This window comes from Protopterus annectens, chromosome 3.part1 (genome assembly GCF_019279795.1).
Source record: "Protopterus annectens isolate FY-2018-M chromosome 3.part1, PAN1.0, whole genome shotgun sequence".
NCBI classification, from domain to species: Eukaryota; Metazoa; Chordata; order Ceratodontiformes; family Protopteridae; genus Protopterus; species Protopterus annectens.
The window spans coordinates 1,570,384,929-1,570,403,439 of NC_056732.1; the positions used below are offsets into that span (position 1 = coordinate 1,570,384,929).

The 18,511-nt window shown below is 41.4% G+C and overlaps 1 protein-coding gene across 1 annotated transcript in view; it reads right to left on the reverse strand.

Moving 5' to 3' along the window:
• LOC122798889 (T-cell ecto-ADP-ribosyltransferase 1-like) overlaps positions 1-18,511 on the reverse strand; it is a 182,124-nt gene that overhangs the window by 45,967 nt on the left and 117,646 nt on the right. The window contains exon 2 of the mRNA XM_044067996.1: positions 15,231-15,936. Coding sequence (XP_043923931.1) covers positions 15,231-15,936 — 706 coding nt within the window. The remainder of the gene's footprint in view (positions 1-15,230; positions 15,937-18,511) is intronic.

The following is an 18,511-nucleotide window of genomic DNA, read 5'->3' on the forward strand; positions in this document are numbered from 1 at the left end:
AAATCCACCAAAACCACTAGAGCAAGCGACTTAAACCTTAGCACAGATATAAATAGGATGTGCTGGAGGGATAGATTTATCACTCAGAGACTCCCTATGCTGTGGAATAAAATCCCGGTCCATGTGAGGCAGAGCACCTCACTGGCTCTGTTCAAGAGAAATCTTGACCTGTGGATGGGAGATCGTAGGTTTACCCCGGGAATCATCTCTGTGTCACTGCTGGACAGAGGCACAACAAACTAATGGGTACAGTATTTTTTCATATAAGGGGTGGCGTAAGCCACAGAACTTTGGGCTAGGCTTATAAATGCCTTAGGGCAGATAGCCTAGTATAAACCTATGAACCTATGAACCTATGTGCTTTCACCCTTCACAGACCTACATATACACTTCTGTAAGTGTAACTTGACACCCCCAATGTCATCATTCACTGTTGCCATCCATTAAAAACAAACACCGTGGAAGTGCCTACATGATGTGAACATCCCTACACAATTACATTTTTTTGGGGATTTGGGAATTCTAATGTGTTTTGACATAATTTGCATCTTCACTGCACTGACAGCCCTGAATCTACATGATTGGTAACTGAGTAGGCAGGGAAACTGTAAGGGAGCCTAATGGTGTACACACAATGGAGAGTATTACTTTCCTATATATATGCACAGAGAAATACAGGTTTTGATAAAATGTGATTGTATTTCATTATGTACATACTGCATATGCTTACATGACAGTATGAATAGTCTGTTTCATGGGGTTTACACCTTTAGCTGTCTACATTAGTTATGAGTATATTCTTCATTTGGGAGTTGGGGGACCAAAGATATATTAATGTTGGAAGGGTGGCCTAATGGTTAAGGTGTTTGCCTTATAAACACAAGGTGCAGGGTTTGAATCTCACAAGGGATAATTGGCTAGGATGAAAATGGCTCACAAGGGCAGTTAACTTAGTGCTAATCTATAAATCTATGTTATGGCACTTAAAAAATATTGTTTTTGTTACTATATTTTTATAGCATCCACTCTGTCTAATAATGTCATCATTTGTCTGCTCTTACATGTTAAGGTCAGTTCTGTTCAAATCTAATCACTTTTACTTGCTCTTGTTTCTGTGTGGACTCCTTTTTGTGGCTGTATTTGAAAACTTTTTGAAGAAACGGGTAACATGAGCATGGAGTCTACATGGTTGCTTTACAGCTTGTTGAATTACTCCATTGTGTTGGTTTGCTTCATTAGCATACAATTCAGCTACTTATACTGTAATTTGCATGCCATGGAAATTGCCATGTTTGCATGTGAGTGTGCACCACTACATGGAGTTTACTGAATCTAAAAATATTCCTGGTTGTGTGCGCATCACACAGTGACACGCAAATGGCCAAAAATAACTGTGTGGACTTTATTGAATCCCCCTGACTATTTTTAACTACATTGAAATTCTGAATGCCTTGTTGTTCAATAATAGATCAACAGACTCCTTATACAAATACACAGATATTGATAACTATCTCTCCCCACAGTTGTTTGACATAGTGAATACATAAGGATCTATATAACCCTCCCATTTATCCTATTGTTTCAGCAGGAGGGCTGTATAACTGAACAAGCAGCCAGTGTCTCAGTTCATGTCCTGAAACCCCATGTTAACAGAGTAGTAGGGTTTATTTGGGGTACAGGTAAAGTTTTGAACAATTAAAGGTATAATGAAATGGACAAAGCTAATGTGTTTATGTCAGAGGAACACCAACATGCTTTATATATCAGTATCCAACATGATGAAAGACTGGGGAGTTTAAGGTAGCTGGTTACCACCTATTCTAGGTGCTCTTTTACCTTTACTGATTCGCTGTTGATGCTGGCAGAGCTTATAGTGTGCAACATGTTCAAGTCTGAAGAAGAATACCTTTTACAAATAACAGGCACTGCAAAGGACACACCTGTGACCCCAATCTATGCCTATACTAAAAGCATGTAAAAAAGGACATATTTCCATTTATAGCTGCTATGAATGGTGCTTTGTTCTTTACCAGTTTTATAGCTGATGGCTTTTAATGGCTGGTAACCGAACATCAAGTACTGATTATTTTTAGCGATGCTAAGGATCACCTACTGAGCATTATTAAAAGGAATTCAAATTGCTTCAGATAGTGTTAATATTTTAGACCAAAACACTAATAAGCTAAACAGCAGGTTGTGTAAGTCCAGTAACATTGAAAAATGTTGTGCCAAATTTTAAAAGCCCATACCTGTTTATGGTAAAGTATAACTTCCCAATGGAGCAGTTTATTAGAATAGCAAGAAATGCCATGGGAGGCTCTGGGAAATAACTAATTGGATGGGCTTAACTGGAATGGGGCGGGGCATTATTACAACAGATCAATGACAGTTACCAATAACCAAACAAAAGATAGAGTCATTCATGTTCATCCACAGGCTTCCTCAGTACCCATTCATTATAGCCACTTTACCAACTATATATAGGTTCATAGGTACATAGGTAGGTACTAAGGTATTGGCTCAAGGGCCTAAGTAAGCCTAGCCAACAAGGTTCCCTGGCTTATGCCACCCAAGAACGTTATTTTCCTGTGCTCCTGTCGAGCAGAGCCACAGAAGTGATCCCTGAGGTGTATTTCCTATTTCCCATCCACTCAGCAAGATTTTTCTTGAAAAGTGCTAATGAGGAACCTTGCTTGACATAGATGGGTAGCTCGTTCCAGATTATGGGAAGGCTCTGGGGCAGGAATCTATCCCTCCAACATGTCCTGTTTATTGTGGTGACAAGGTTTAGGTCCTTAGAGTTTGTAACTCAGAGGGATTGGGATTTCTTTAGGTGTAGCATGTCCAACAGCTCTGGGTTTAACATAGCTTTATATGTTAGGTACAGATCACCTCGGAATAGGCGATATACTACGGAGTAAAGCTGGAGTTTTTTGAGATGATCAGTAATCCTTTTTGTGAGGTACTTCTGTGGCCTTTTCAGCTGCTGCAGATGTCTTGTGAAGTACATTCCAAAAAGGGCATTGTACTCTATAATGGGTCTAATGAGTGTCAAGTAGAGGGGAACAACGACCTCTTTTTTCCTAGATGAGAACCCTTTTGTGATGAGGTGTGCCACGTAGAAGGATTTCTTGACTACTGTGGTGATGTGATTATCAGAGGAGAGACTACTGTCCACCTGGGTCCCAAGGTCTCTTATCACACATTTGGAGTTAGGTAGACTGACCCCTATGTGGTAGTTCATGGGCACAGAGCTTTTACCAAAGGGGATGACAATGTACTTTTTGGCATTCAGCTTGAGACCATGGGTCTGACACCAGGCATCTTTCTCAGTGAGGCCCTTCTGTAAGATATCCACATAATTTGGGGACTCGACTATGGCTCCTAGTTTGCAGTCATCTGTGAACTTCGTTAGTCAAAGGCCTTCTGTGTTAGCCTGTACTTCAGAAAAGTAGATACCAAACAGGAGAGGTCCCAGGACTGAACCCTGTGGTACTCCACTTGTCACTGGTTTGAAGTCAGATTTGGAGTCTGCAACTTTTACAGTGTGGGTTCTGTCAGAGAGCCAGTTGGCAACCCATCTTGTGACATAGGGATTTATACCTAGTTTAGTGAGTTTAGCTATAATTCCAGAATGGGGAATGGTGTTGAAAGCCTTGGCGAGGTCAAGATAGGCTGTGTGAACCACCTTACCCTCGTCTACGGTTTTGGTAACTGCCTCAAAGAAGTCAATCAGGTTCAGGAGGCATGATCTGCCTTTCACAAACCCGAACTGGGTGTGGTCCAGAGTTTGGAGGTTACTAATGTCTTGTTTATGAGTTCCATGATGATACATTCCATGGCCATACAGGCCAGGCTCGTCAGGCTAATAGGGTGATAGGTCCCAGGATCAGTGTTGGCTCCCCCTTTGTGGTGTAGGATAACTGTTGCTGTGCGCCATTCAGTGGACACAAAGCCTGACGTGAGGCTATGACTGAACATGGTGCATAGGTGGGGAGCCAGTTCATTCTGAAGTTAGTGTAAAACGCAGCCTGAGATGTTGTCCAATCCCATGGATGCTGTGGTTTTGGCTTTAGAGAGTGCAGCTTTTACCTGCATAGTTGTAATTACAGGGACTCTGCATTCTTCCTATATAGATATGGGCCCTTTAGTGGGTAGGTTAGTACTGAACCTACCTGCCAGGATGTTGGCAATATCAGTTGGTTCTGTAATTTTCTTGCCATTGTGCTGTAACTCAGAGCAGATCTGGTTGTTGCCAGTGAGATTCTTGACATAGCTATAGAATTCATTGTGGTTGTCCCTAGAATCAGTGGCGATTTTGTTTTTGGAGCAACTCTGCAGGATCTTATAAGGGATCTCAGCTTCTTAGTTAGGCTAACCAGGGAGCTCCTCCACTCATGGGATTTTACTCTCTTTTGAAACAGTTTCTTCCTTCTGTTGTAGAGTTTGTTTATGGCAGGATACCACCAGATTGGCTACCTTTTTTTTGGAGGATAGCGTCTTGTTTTGTTTGGGATAGCACGATACAGGCACTCGTGTAAGTGCTTATAGAGTGCATTTGTGCATGATTCAGCAGTGGTAACTTTATTGTCCATCTGCATGGGTGTCATGAAGTTCAACACTTCTGTCTTACGAAGCATGAAGTTGGCTTTAGAGAAAATTTTTACCGTGGTTTCCTTAATGGGGGGTGGGGGCCGGATGTGGATATCTAGGGTGATTAGCTTATAGTCATATCTGATCAACAAGGAGTTGACTTCAGATGTGGAATACCGGTCACTCATGTTGGTAATGACTAGGTCTAGGATATTGTTGCTCCTGGTGGGGGAGTGGATAAGTTGATCCAGGGCATTGGAATTTATGAATTCCAGAAAGCGTTGAGTGAAGGAGTTGGTACATGAGTAGTTTTCCCAGTTAATGGTGGAGTAGTTGAAATCGCCCATTATTAGGGTGTTTGGTTGAACCCTAATATTTTCCAGTACATCAAGAAAAGAGGAGTGGGAATACTGGGGCATGGTGTGGGATCTGCAGCAAGCTACAATTTGGATTGCAGTTTTGTCCAGAGTTAGTTGCACTTGGATAACCCTGGATGCATTATGCTGAGCAGCTAGCCTGGAGGTGTGAATATCCTTAATGAATATGGACACACCTCCATCTTTGGTGTTCCAGTCCAGGTTAGATGGCCAAAAAGTGTGGTATGAGTTATAGCCTGGTAATGCAGGGGTTCTCTCTGGAGCCTTGAACCAGGTTTCAGTCAAGTGATACTTCGGAATTGGCCCATACTCACCTCAGATAGTTCTGTTTCTGATGTTGTAGGTGTTATGCCACATTTTTGTTTTAAGAATGGTATGTCTCTTAAGAGGCAGCACTGTTATGGTAAAAGCAGTGGTGCCAGATCTCTTTCTGGTAGATTGGGTAGCTTTATGTGCAGGAATTGTACTGCATGTCAATACATTTCGGATACTAAAACATTTACAGATCCGTCTAATGATTTTGTTTTTAATCCTAGGTTTTAGGTTTTATGCAGATTGCACTAGTAAACTCATTGTATGTCTTGCTTCATGCACAAAATGCTGTTGTTTTTATGTAGGCAAAACCATTAGGACTTTAAAAGAACGTATTCTAGAACAGGTTGGTTATATAAGAAATAAAGTTGACAGTAGTGCTCTGTATAGGCATGTTCACGTTTTAAAGAGCATTCTTTTTGTTTTTTAGTATTACAGAGGTTTTATGTTAACAAGAGGGGTGGTGATTTGAACAATTTTACTGAAAAGGCTGAAAGTAAATGGATTATGAAGTTGCAGGCACATAGAAGTCCTGGATTTTATTAAGAGAGTGCAAATTGTTACATTGATTAATTGATTGCAATATAAAGAGTTCTCATTTTTCTTTGTATTTTGTCTGATGAAGTGCCGAGTTATTGGCATGAAAGTGCTAACCTTTTATTAAAGTTTTCCTATCTGAAGCTGTGGTAGTCCTGGTTTGCTGTTTTTGCCAATGACACCGGAAGCTTAGCCAATTGTTGAAGTCAATCATTTTTTCCTTGTACTGCGGTATTATTCTGGGCGATGGCAGGATGCTACTCAAGGATAGGTCATACCTGCCTGGGCTATAAGATCAGAGAACTCTTCCATGTCTCTTTTCATGTAGTCCAGGGAGGTACGTCTCAGGTCATTCACAGCAACATGGACAATGATAGAGTCATATATGTACTTGTTGTGGAGTGACCCGAGTGCATGGGTTATGTGGCGGATCCTGACACTTGACAGGCAACTGACAGTAACCTTCTCCTTGTTTAGCCTGGTGAGTGAGACATCAGTGTGCCTGACTATAGAGTCACCTATGATTAGTGTGTTGGGTAAATTGTTTTGCCTTATGGCCTGTGGTTGAGTGGCACACTGACTCTGTGGGCTATATATCATTTGGGTTGTGTTGGGGGTTGGAGGTTGCTTGCATTTCCACTATGGAGGTCTCTGCTGCTTGAGCAGATTATTATTGAGAGCCTCCGCAAATATCTTTGTGTTTCTATGTGTGGATTTTGGTGGTGTAGGTTTAGTGGGACTATGTGATGAGTGTGGTGTGGTGCATTTACCTTCTCCTCTTGACTGTCAAGTTCAGTCTTGGTTGGAGAGAGCTTCACCTCCAGTTTGGCTAGATAAGTGCATCTCTCACATGTTGTAGTGTTGGGTGGTAGGAAGAGAGGGTTGTCTGTTTACATGAGGCAATTTCTCAAACTCACATGTCTAACTGCAATCAAGAAGGCAAGCCTTAGGTGAAATGGAGCCATAGAAAAAAGGTCTGGATGGGTCCTCTTGTTGAATACCAGTTCCCCCCTGCACCTTTCCAGTGTCCAGTTCCCCTTCCCTCTTTTCCACTCATTCTGGCCCCACACAATCCAGACAGCTTAGTTCTTTCTTTTATCTTTCTCAAACTTTGTCTTACATTTTTTAGTTTCCCGTAAAGCTTTTAACAAATCCTAACTGGGCCAAGATTCCACGGTAGTAAGTTTTGAGGAAGTAACTGAACTAAACCAGGTGGTTCCATGAAGTCATATGATTCTATATGCTGAGGTGCATCACTTGAGCTTTTTTAATAACATTCGATCTAATGATGGCCTGCACAAAAAAAATCAAGAATTAGGAAAGACAATTAGTCTTATTTTTTCTGTCAGGAAAAACGTGTGTCTAAGACTTAATGTTCAAAGTTAACAGAATAGTAGTTCTGCAATAAAGTCAAAACACAAATGCTTGCAAGGATGCATGCACCTTATATGGGGATAGTGTATGCCTTCCTACCCTTCCAGAAAATAGTTAACTAATGCATACCACTCTAATGTTAATTTTCTGGATTGTGCTGTAAAGTATGAAGTCATTCCTCTGTAAAAAGGTGTGCCATCTACAGACCTTGGAAACTACAGACCCATATGTCTCACTAGTCTTATATGCAAAACCATGGAAATAATTATCATGGAAATGATCAATAATGATATAGCAAACCTCCAGGCACTGGACCCAACCAGTTCGATTTCATCAAGGGCAGGGAATGCCTACTCAACCTGGTGGACTTCTTTGAGAAAGTCACCAAAGCAATGGATGAGGGCAAAATGGTTCACACTGCCTACATTGACCTGGCCAAGGCAATTAACACAATACTCCACTCGAACATTGTTGACAAACTCAGGAGGTTAGGTATAAACCTGCATTCCACCTGGTGGATAGCTACCTGGTTCACAGACAGGACCCAGGAAGTTAAAATTGTGCAGCCCACCTCTACAAATAGGCCAGTTACAAATGGAGTCCCTCAGGCATCAGTCCTTGGACCACTCCTTTTCGGCATTTATTTCTCTGAAGTCAAAGCCAATGTCAATGGTCTCTGGCTGACTAAATTTTCAGATGATTGCAAATTAGGAGCTGTCATTGAATCCCACATTGACACAATTTTTCTCCAGGAAGGGCTGACACAGACAAACATAACAGTATCCTTTGAGAAGTCATCTACCCCTGGTAACTATCATATTGACAACCCACCCCTTAGAGTTGACCCAGTAGTCAGGGACTTTGGGACACACATAGACAGTAATCCAGCATTTGACCATCATGTGTCTACAGCAGTGAGGAAATCATTCTATGTTGCACAACTTATAAACAAAGGTATGGCATCTAGGTCCAAGGAAGTCATTGCTCTACTGTATTCGGGATTAATCAGAGTTATCATTGAGTACAATGCTGACTTTGGTATGTACCTAGCCAGCCATATTCAACAAATGGAACATCCACAGAAGTTCTTCACTAAAGGAATACAAAGTATAAGTAAAATGTCCTATGCAGAGCACCTGAAGGCCCTATCCCTGTATTCTGTGTCGTACATACTGCTGAGAGGAGATCTATGCCTGGCATACAGGGAACTGACACACCCCACTCTGATGGACCTCCTGCATATCAGCAAAACAAGTAGCACCAGAGTTATCCATTCTAAAGACAAACTTTGCCTGTGATATAAATAGGACCTGCTGGAGCGACAAGTATGTAACCCAGAGACTTCCCCATCTCTGAAACAGTCTCCCTATTCATGTGAAGCAGAGCTCCTCTCTAACCCAATTCAAGTGAAACGTGGACAATTCCATGGGAACAGGAAAGTCATGCTTGGCTTGGCACCTATGTCTTTAATGGACACAGACAACCTGCAAATCTTTCATCTCTCAAGCCCCTGCTTACACTTACCAAGGATACCAGAACTTGTTAGAGATTTGGGATGCATGACTAGGCTTAAAAAGGCCCTTGTGGTCGTTAGCCTAGTAAACACCTATGGACCTCTAAGTGAAAAGTTACAATCAGCTTTCCGAATCTTTAATTCCATTTCTTTTGTTTTTAACAGGAAGGGCTGCAGCTCACCAGCAAGCCACCCCCACTCACTGTCATTATCTGTAAAATCATGAAGTGGCTTTTAGTCAATCTCATTAACAGTGAAATTGGTAGCTTGCAAACACATGGTGGCTTTAATCAGCATGGTTTTCTGAAAGGTAAATCTTGCTTGCTTAATTGAGCTGACATTTTTTTAGAATTTGACTGAAGCTATTGATGGGGTTTGTTCTTTTCATGTTGCTTATTTCAATCTTGCCAAGGTGTTCAACATAACTTCCATTGCAGGCATTGTTAATAAACTTACCAGATTAAATAAAAAAACTTTATTACTGAAAGTATTGCTAATTGGCTGTCTTGTTGCACACACACACATATACACAAGTCTAGAGTAGGTGGTACCTTTTCATCTAAAAGATTAGTCATTAGTGGGTGCCATTCAAGACTTTGTGCTGGATCCCCTTCTCTGACATCTACGTCTCTGTGTGAAGACATATATCCAAGGTATGTTGTTGACGAAATATGCAGATGAATGCAAACTGGTTGTCATTACTGACCCCCCCCCCCAGACTATTATATTTTTCCAAAAATGTCTAGATAGAATCTGCACTTGTTCTCACCATGGTTTTACATATGAAATGTACTATAGTCACATTTAAAAAAAACATTTTTTCCTCTTATTACCACATAAGTACAACCCGTCTTAAGTCCAGTACGGCCATAATAGTTTCTGCATGTTCGTTGACAATGAAATGCCCTTTGATCATCAAGGACCACTAACAGAAAATAAATATTTTTTCTTTGTCTAGTTAATTATCAAATGTATACCATCAAGATATAATACAGTTTAACCCCCCCATATCACCCCCTTCCCCAATTATGCCAAATATTCAGTGCAATACTTTGTTTGGTATGTTTCTCACCAAGCATGTATCCCATCTTGAAATAAATTAATGTTTCCTAACCATAACAATTAAAGGGCTGTGTTCCCTTTCTTATTTGGACAGATTAAAAAGTCTTCCACTTTTCTGTCTTGCACACACTGTTATATGGAGATCTCTGTCTTGCCACTCTTGCTATGACAGACCACATTTTAATAGATCTTTTCCATCTCAGAAACACTGGTAAAGTTATAAGCATTCAATTCAAACCTCTTAACTTTCACTGCAATATAAATAAGATTTCTTTGAGAGGCAGAAGGATTCCCTACCTGTGGAACAAACTTGCATTGCATGTTAAATGGTGCAACACCTTAGTCAAGTCTTCATGACTGGATGGACTCACATACATTTACTGAAGGTACTAGAAGAATGAACCTTATCATGAAGGGACATGTCTTCTGGCTATACTTTTTAGGGTGCATGGCTAGGCTATGTATGGGTGTTCAGCTTGCATGCCTTATATTGACCTATGAGCCTGTGAACCTATGAAAATATGAAATGTTTTATATATTATGAAGAAACAAAAAAGTGCCAGGAATTAACCATGGTTATAAGTTCTCTTGATTGCTATATAATTAGAATCACTTTTTGAGTTTTGATTTCAATGCGATTTTAATTACCTGACAATGAGAGTACACAACAGTGTGGAGAAGCTGGGCACTCCTTTAGTCCAACTCTACCACTGTAATACATGCCTGAATTCAGAAAATTCACTTATGCAGCTGCGTAAAGGCCAAATACTGCAGACAAAGTACAGCAACACACAGACGTTGCATGATGGGAGAGTGATAATTAGGGAGGTTAGTGATGAGAACTCAGTGGGTGACATAATGAGCACAGCAATGTGATGGCAGTCATGTGATCACATGAACTCGGTGGCATGCATGAATTATGTATATGATGATGTGCGTTCACATGAGCAATAGTGCTCTACTATGAACAAAGCTGAGAGTCAAGATTAGGGCTGCACAGCAGAGACCTTTCTATTTTGTTCACTGTAAATGGGAAGGAAGTGGGTATATCTGACAGGCAATAAGGGGAAACGGGAAAGAGAGGAACGCCCACAAGGGAAAGAAGAAAGGAAGGGTGGGATGAGGATGGGCAGCAAGGGTATATATTTTGTGGGACATGTGGCATTTTTTTTTATATTTTCAAGAAGTGCAGAAGGGAAAGGTAGCCTGGGGAAGGTGTGAGCAGGTCTGAGGGTATAGGGATGGCAACAGAGAGAGTCAAACAAACATAAAAGGCAGACAAAAACCAACAGGGTGAGGCTGATTCAAATGGGATGGACAAGATAAAGGACAGACAGACAGATAGACAGGTAGACAACAGAGAGATGGAGGATGATTGTTGATGGGGAGGAATGGACTACAAACTGGGGATAGAAGTGACACACAAGGACAGAGAACACCATTTTGGGGCTTAGGGAGAGTTGTTGGCTGACTGCCACATTGCACAGTGCTGAAACCAACCTGAGGTCACTCACCTCCATAACTGCCCTCATGGCTGAGCCGAGCCCTCACGGTCTGCTGATCAGGATCTGGCAAGTGTATGACTCTGCCAGCTGCATGAAGACATGTTCCAGGCTGTGAATGAGTGTGTCCAGCTACCAGTCCACCAAGGCCTTCATCAGACCTTCCACCTCCTTCCAAGTGACATACCAGCACTCACAGGTGGCAACTCCCTATGAGGATCCTATATTCCACACTACAGGCAGACTACCTCAGGGCACTGAAGAACTCTGCAGACTGCCCCATGCTAGATGACCTACATCACCCTGCAGAGAAGCTGGCCTGCAGACAGCTGGAGACCCAAGAGGTGATGACAAGGCAGGTACACAGTCTGTGAGCTGGTCTGATGCCATGTCCACTGCCATGGCATACACCGCATAAAGTATGACTGGAGAGAAACAAAGTACAAATAAAACCAAAAAGAGGACAACAATAAAGTGAGCTAAACACAAATCAAAATCAATTATCAGTAATGTGTGCTACACTGGGTGGCACCTGGAGGAGTAAAATGCTGTTGACTATGTAATACAAATAAAACACAACATACAGTATAAATACATACACAATATAGAGGTCAGGCATAAAGGTAGCAGAGGAATAACTGCTTCATCTTACAGCCAGTGCCACTCCCCAAAAATAACAATCTCTGTAAAAAGAAACTCAAGCCACAGAAAATTCAAACCAAGAATTTGATGCACAAAATAATAATTTAGTTAAGCTCTTTCCTTTTATCACATGCAAGACTTCATCAGAACTCCTCAGTGGGTTATTGTATCAAAAGCCTTGGCCAGGTCAAGGTAGGCAGCGTGCACCATTTTCACCTCATTTATATCCTTGGTGACCCTCTTGAAAAAGTCTACCAAGTTGAGTAGGCAAGACCTTCCCTTAACAGAGCCAAACTGTGATGGGTCCAGTGTCTGCAGGCGGCCATTGCCCTTGATGATCATTTCCATGATAATTCATTCCATGGCTTTGCATATCAGACTTGTCAGACTGATGGGTCTGTAGTTCCCGGGGTTGGTTAATGGTCCACTTTTATGAAGAGGGATGACAGTTGCAGTCCTTCATTCACCTGGCATTTAACCTGTTTTGAAGCTGTAGTTGAAGAGCACCTCAAGTGGTTCTTCTAAATCAAGTTTTAGACTATTTAGGAGGAACCAGGGATAATGTTGAGGCCCATTGAAGCAATATTTTTTGTCTTAGTGAGCGCCACCAGGACATGCTTCATGTTCATAGTTGTGGGAGTTAGAAGGGATTTCACAAAAAGTAGTAGGGGCTGAAGTTTGAGCTAAATTTATCAGCCAGTAGATTCACTATGTCAACCAGGACTATCTTACAATGCCTCTGTAGATCAGATCGGGGACATAGTGGACAGGGTGAGCTGGGAATGGAATATTAGAAAACTGATACTTGGTGGAAGAAGGAATATGTAAAGGATGTAACAGCTGCCCCCATTATGCCTGACTGGAATGCTATGGGGAACTGTAATGTGATATTGGAGTCCACTCATTGACCATAGTTGTATATCCATAATTACAGGCTGATACATGACACTTAAAGAGAGGAAGCATCTGCAGAATTTCTCCCAGGCAGAGGCAGAAGTGCTACTGCAGACTGACCATGAGCATGGATGCAGATACTGGACACAGATAAGAATGACTAAGCCTTCTGTGATCATGTGTGGCATAAGCTACTGGCAGACATGAATGCAGTTCATGGTTACAAAAGGGCAGCCCATTAGGTTCATCACTGGGTGGTCGCTAACATGATTCTGTGTGCCCACCTAAAAGAAAGTCCTTACCAATACACACAAAAGGCTGGCCATGGGTAGGGATCCACCATCACAGACCACCCCAACCAACATGGCGAAGATCCTGTTGTCACTGTCTGGGGAAAAGGAAGGGTCTTGACACCTGCCAAAGACCTAAATGTGGGAGCTGTACTGGATGAATAATTCTGTGTCTATCCTGGGAATACACAAGGCTGGTATTACCTTATGTCAGTAACACTGTTTAGGGGCACACCTGTGTATGAGCTCAGGGATGTTCAACATTTTAATACCTCCACTATTTGGGAGCCAGACACAAAAGCATACTATGAAAGGTATGCTTTTTTTAAATTCTTAGCATATCTTCTTTCTATACCATTAGTACATCACAGGGTGGTGGACATTGATGGACTGTATGCTGACAGTGATGATGGCTTTACAGTAACAAATTCTGAGAATACAAGGCCAATGTTGGCAATGGTGACTTTGGAGAGAATATTACCCACATCTAGTAACTCTGCACTGTTGTCTTTGTGACCTACCCCTACCATGGAAAGACTGGACATGCCCAGCTCCCCTACTTAGGGCACATCCTAGTCCTTTACCTGTACACCTGCAGTGGATGATGGTGCTTCCACAGAGTGTGGGGAGATGTTACAGGAGCTATGGGTCAATGGCTGTCACCATTACCTGGCTTCCTGCCTGATATGGATGTCACAATGTACAGTACACAGCAGATATGCAGGACAGTCATCCAGGTAGAGGAAGATGTTAGCACTGTCATGGCAGAGCTGATCAATCTAATATTTGTCCTATCCTGTGAGATGATATATGTGAAGGCTTTCAATATATGGCCAATAACTGATGAGTTTGACAGACGTCTGGGTAGCATCACTGCTTTGCAGGCTCCATCTGTCACTACCAACCAGGGATAACACCATTCCTTTGGCTGCTGCCCATCTGCTTCCATGATGCGTACACCCCACAGGGGAGGTAGGTCATGTTCACTTACTGCTAACTCCTTCTGCAATACAGAGGGTGACAATAAGTCCTATCATGGACGCTAGCTGGGACAGTGACCTCTAAAATTTACGGCAACTGGTATAGCTGCTACTCATGGCATCATAGTGTAGTGACTGTCTCTATTTACTAAAGAATCACAGAATATAAATTCATTGGTAGATGGGGGGGGGGTGATTGAATAATTTTGATACATTTCTGAATCACTCCTCTATGTTGTTTATACTCATTCGCATTTGCAAGTGAGCTTGTTAATATAATGTTGCTCACTTTAACATCATTATATGGTCATTATTACACAATGCGAATCTCACAATTTTTTCTGCTTTCTCAATAGTGCCTATGTCTCCGAATTGGTCTACCCTATCTTTGTTTAACACATTATGCTATTGTTTTCTGTGCCCCAGCTGTAAATTCTGTTGTATTCCATATTTATCTAAGAAGCCTTGGAACTTTTTTGCCTGGCTTCAAAGGGAATTACATTCTAGCCAGTTGACTATCTGGATAAACTGAACAAATGAGTAAGTAAAATGTCAGAAATTATAACTGCGATGTTCCCTTACTAAATGCAGTTAAGCACCTTCCTACTTTGCTGCTACATTTCCTGCAACATTTTGTATACAACATTTACAAGTAGATGCTTTTTTATTAATACAAATGGAATCTGTGAGTATGAAATTAAATACTTGATATTTGCGTTCAAACAGAAGTGCAAGTGGTGTGAGTCCTGCAACTGTGAAAATATAAGAGCGAGTTACTATAAATAACTGACCCATAAAAGTTACTGCTGCACATTAAAATCACTTTTTTGTAGAGGGCAAGCTCCTTGCATCCTAATTGTAGGGGGCTGCAACCTCCACACCCTTATATATTCTAACTCAGAGATTGCCGTGTTGTGAGAAAAGGGAATTCTCTGAAATACAACACCTCCTGACTTAGTATATATTTTCTCCTAATCACAAATTGCTGCATTATTAAAGATGACATTTTTGAACTTACACGGGGAACTCCTCGATACTGTATATGTGTTTTAGTTTTAATTCCACTTTATATAGATTACAGTTTTAAGAACCTGAGTGTTAGAATATCAAAGATGTTAAATATTATTACAGTTATTTGAATTAATTAAGATTACCTTGTTTAATTCCACAATTATAGTTACTGCAGATGTCCACAGATGTAAGTGCGATAAATGAATTGTTTTTCTTCGTAGCTCTGAAGACTTCATATGGAGGAATTAATACTTCTTCTTCATGTGGAAAATCAGAAAAGTTGGCAATTTGTACACCGTGACATGTCTGAACATAAAACATGCCTTTTCCTTCACTGAAGTTGACAGCTATAGTCTTATTTAAAGATGAAGAGGCAAAATTTCCAAACCGTACATTTTCCTTCACAGATCCAAATGTGTAATTGACTCCTCTATAGACAGTAAAGCATTTATTACTAGATTTGTTACGTAAACTCTGCAAAGCCTTTGTCAAATAGAAGTGAAGATACTTGAAATGAAAGCTGTTCAGATTTTTTCCAGCTTCACGTACAGCTTTGTTTAGGTCACTGTATATACTATTATCTTCCATAGTATATGCAGTCAGAGCAATTCCATATTCATTTTTGAAATTATGAGGAAGGTTTGTTATATGTGACTGTTTTTTTTTCCATTCACCTGCAGCCTTATTCCATAAAGCATTGTAATTGTTCTTTTTTTTTATTTCATTTTTAAATAATGGCTTAATTCTCTTCCTCTCAAAATCATGTGCACAATTAATATACTGATCATCATATGCATAGTCTGCGTAATCCACATCGATCACATGTACCTTTTGATACTGAGATACAGCCTGGAGAAAACATAACAAAATACAAATAACATTTAAGGTGACGAACACTGAGATTTTACAAACCAGTGATTTCTACAGTTATAAATGTGATTTATTGATTCTTAAAATGTTTAATGCATTAAATTTTCTGAGATTTAAAAAAGTTCAGTTACAGGCTTGCTGTTCCTGAACTGTTTGTAAGTTTCTGTGAGGCCATTTTTGCTTGGGCTAAGGGAAAGTCTCCCTGTTGATCAGTGGCAGTGAAAAACATTGAGCAGCTCCCCTGCCCCCGTGGGAGTGGTTACTGACCTGAAACTGTAGTTTTATTGACCAGTAGGGGTCATTTCCAAAACTCCTTCATCTTCCTCTCTTAAAACCTAGTTGCCTCGTGGGTTTGGCGTCTTTGTGAAGCACCCACCAAGAGGAGAAAATGCTGAGAGAAGAAGGGAGCCACTTTTGAGATTTTAAGTATTTTTCTCTGTTTATTTGCTAAGTTTTTCTGCATAGTTGCCTAGTTTGAGCATTTTCTGGCTTGTTAAACTTGATTTCTGCATTAGTAGCTGTATTTAGAGCACAACCAAACGCTGCTTACTGAATTTCCTGTTTGCATTTAATTTTAAAATCGTTTTTTCTCAAAACTTGCATATTTTCTGTCTTTGACCTAGCACTCTTGTGTGGGGTCATTTACTGCACTGTTATAACTTGATATTACTTGTGAACCTCTGCTATCTCTGAAAAAACAAAAACAAAAAAAAAATCTTGCTTTTTCCCACTTTTCTGAGATTTAAAAAAGTTCAGTTACAGGCTTGCTGTTCCTGAACTGTTTGTAAGTTTCTGTGAGGCCATTTTTGCTTGGGCTAAGGGAAAGTCTCTCTGTTGATCAGTGGCAGTGAAAAACATTGAGCAGCTCCCCTGCCCCCTGTGGGAGTGGTTACTGACTTGAAACTGTAGTTTTATTGGCAGTATTGGGTCAATTCCTGGCTCTTTCCAGCCCCTGCTATCAAGCACGCTTTAGCGTGGAGTTGCCACTAGAGCAGCATCGGGCAGCGCTGGTTTAACAAGGTTAAACTTTTTCTGGCTCCATAAAGTCTGTTCTTCATTTTTCCCTTAGAACTGCTCTACTAGTAATCTAAACAGTATATCCCTTAACTAAAAAGCGCAGCACTTGTTCCTAAAAGCTTTTTTTTTTCTCCAAAAAAAAAAAAAAGCTCAGCACTTGTCTTAAAAGCATCTTCTTTTCAGGCTTAGCACTTCTGTATTATACAAAGTCCCTCACTAGCAAACCCCCCCCCAGGAGTACCCACTTCTTTACTAAGTCCTCCCTCATTCAGTTACACCCCAAACTTCTTAATTTCTCTAGCATGTCGGAGGGCCAGATGCTGGCGTCCTCTCCTGTCCAGTTGGTGAATCTGGGAATATTGAGACAATGTTACAATTGCCTCATGTACACAGACAACCCTCTCCTCCTCCCACATAACACAAATACTTGTGAGAGATGCAGACATTTAGCCAAACTGGAGGCTGAGCTCTCTCAACTCAGGACTGGCAAGACCAGACAGGAGGAGAAGGCAACTACACACACCACAAAACCAGTCTCTCATAAAGCTATCACAACAATGAATCAAACACATAAACACACAAAGACATACTCGGAGGCCCTGAGTAAAAATTTACCTAAACAGCAGAGGCCTCCAAAGCAGACACCCAAGCAACCGCCACCTCATGACACTCCACAGGCAACACATAAAACACAAAATCAGTGTGCAAAGCAGTCACAGCCCTTAAGGCCAAATACAACACCAAACAAACTTGTCATAGGTGACTCCATAGTCAGACACACTGACGTCCCACTCACCAGACTGAACAAGGAGAGGGTCACAGTAAGCTGCCTATCTGGCACTAGAATCCGCCACATAACACAAGCACTCGGGTCACTCCACAGCAAGTACAAATATGACACAGTCATTGTCCATGCTGGTGTGAACGACCTGAGACATACCTCCCTGGACTACATGAAAAGAGACATAGAGGAGCTCTCTGATTATGTAGCCCAGGCAGGTATGACCCTGACCCTGAGCAGCATCCTTCCTTCACCAAGAATGATGCCACAACATAGAGATAAGATGATCAGCTTTAACAATTGGCTTAATTTCTGGTGTCATTCAAAGGGGATCTAGTGTCTGTCTGCCTGGGATGACATGCTTGACAAGCCACGCTGCTTCGCAAGGGATGGCTTGCACCTGTCACCCCTGGGATTCCGGATATTGGCTAAGGCTCTTGCCACCCCCATAGTGCCTTTTTTAGGCAAGGCTCAAATTCTAAACCTACCACCCTAGAAAACAAAAATAGGAAGAAACTAAGGGTAATGCTGCTCAATGCCAGAAGTCTAAATCTCAAAATGCACGCACTCGAGGCCCTTCTCAGTATGGAGAACATCGATGTCTGTGCTGTGGCTGAAACCTGGTTCAAGGCTCCTGAGAGCACCCCGGCACTATCAGGTTTTACCTCATATCATGCGTTCCGGCCCCAAAACCCGGACCACACCACAAAAGGAGGGGGTGTATCCATATTCATCAAGGATACCCACACCTCCAGG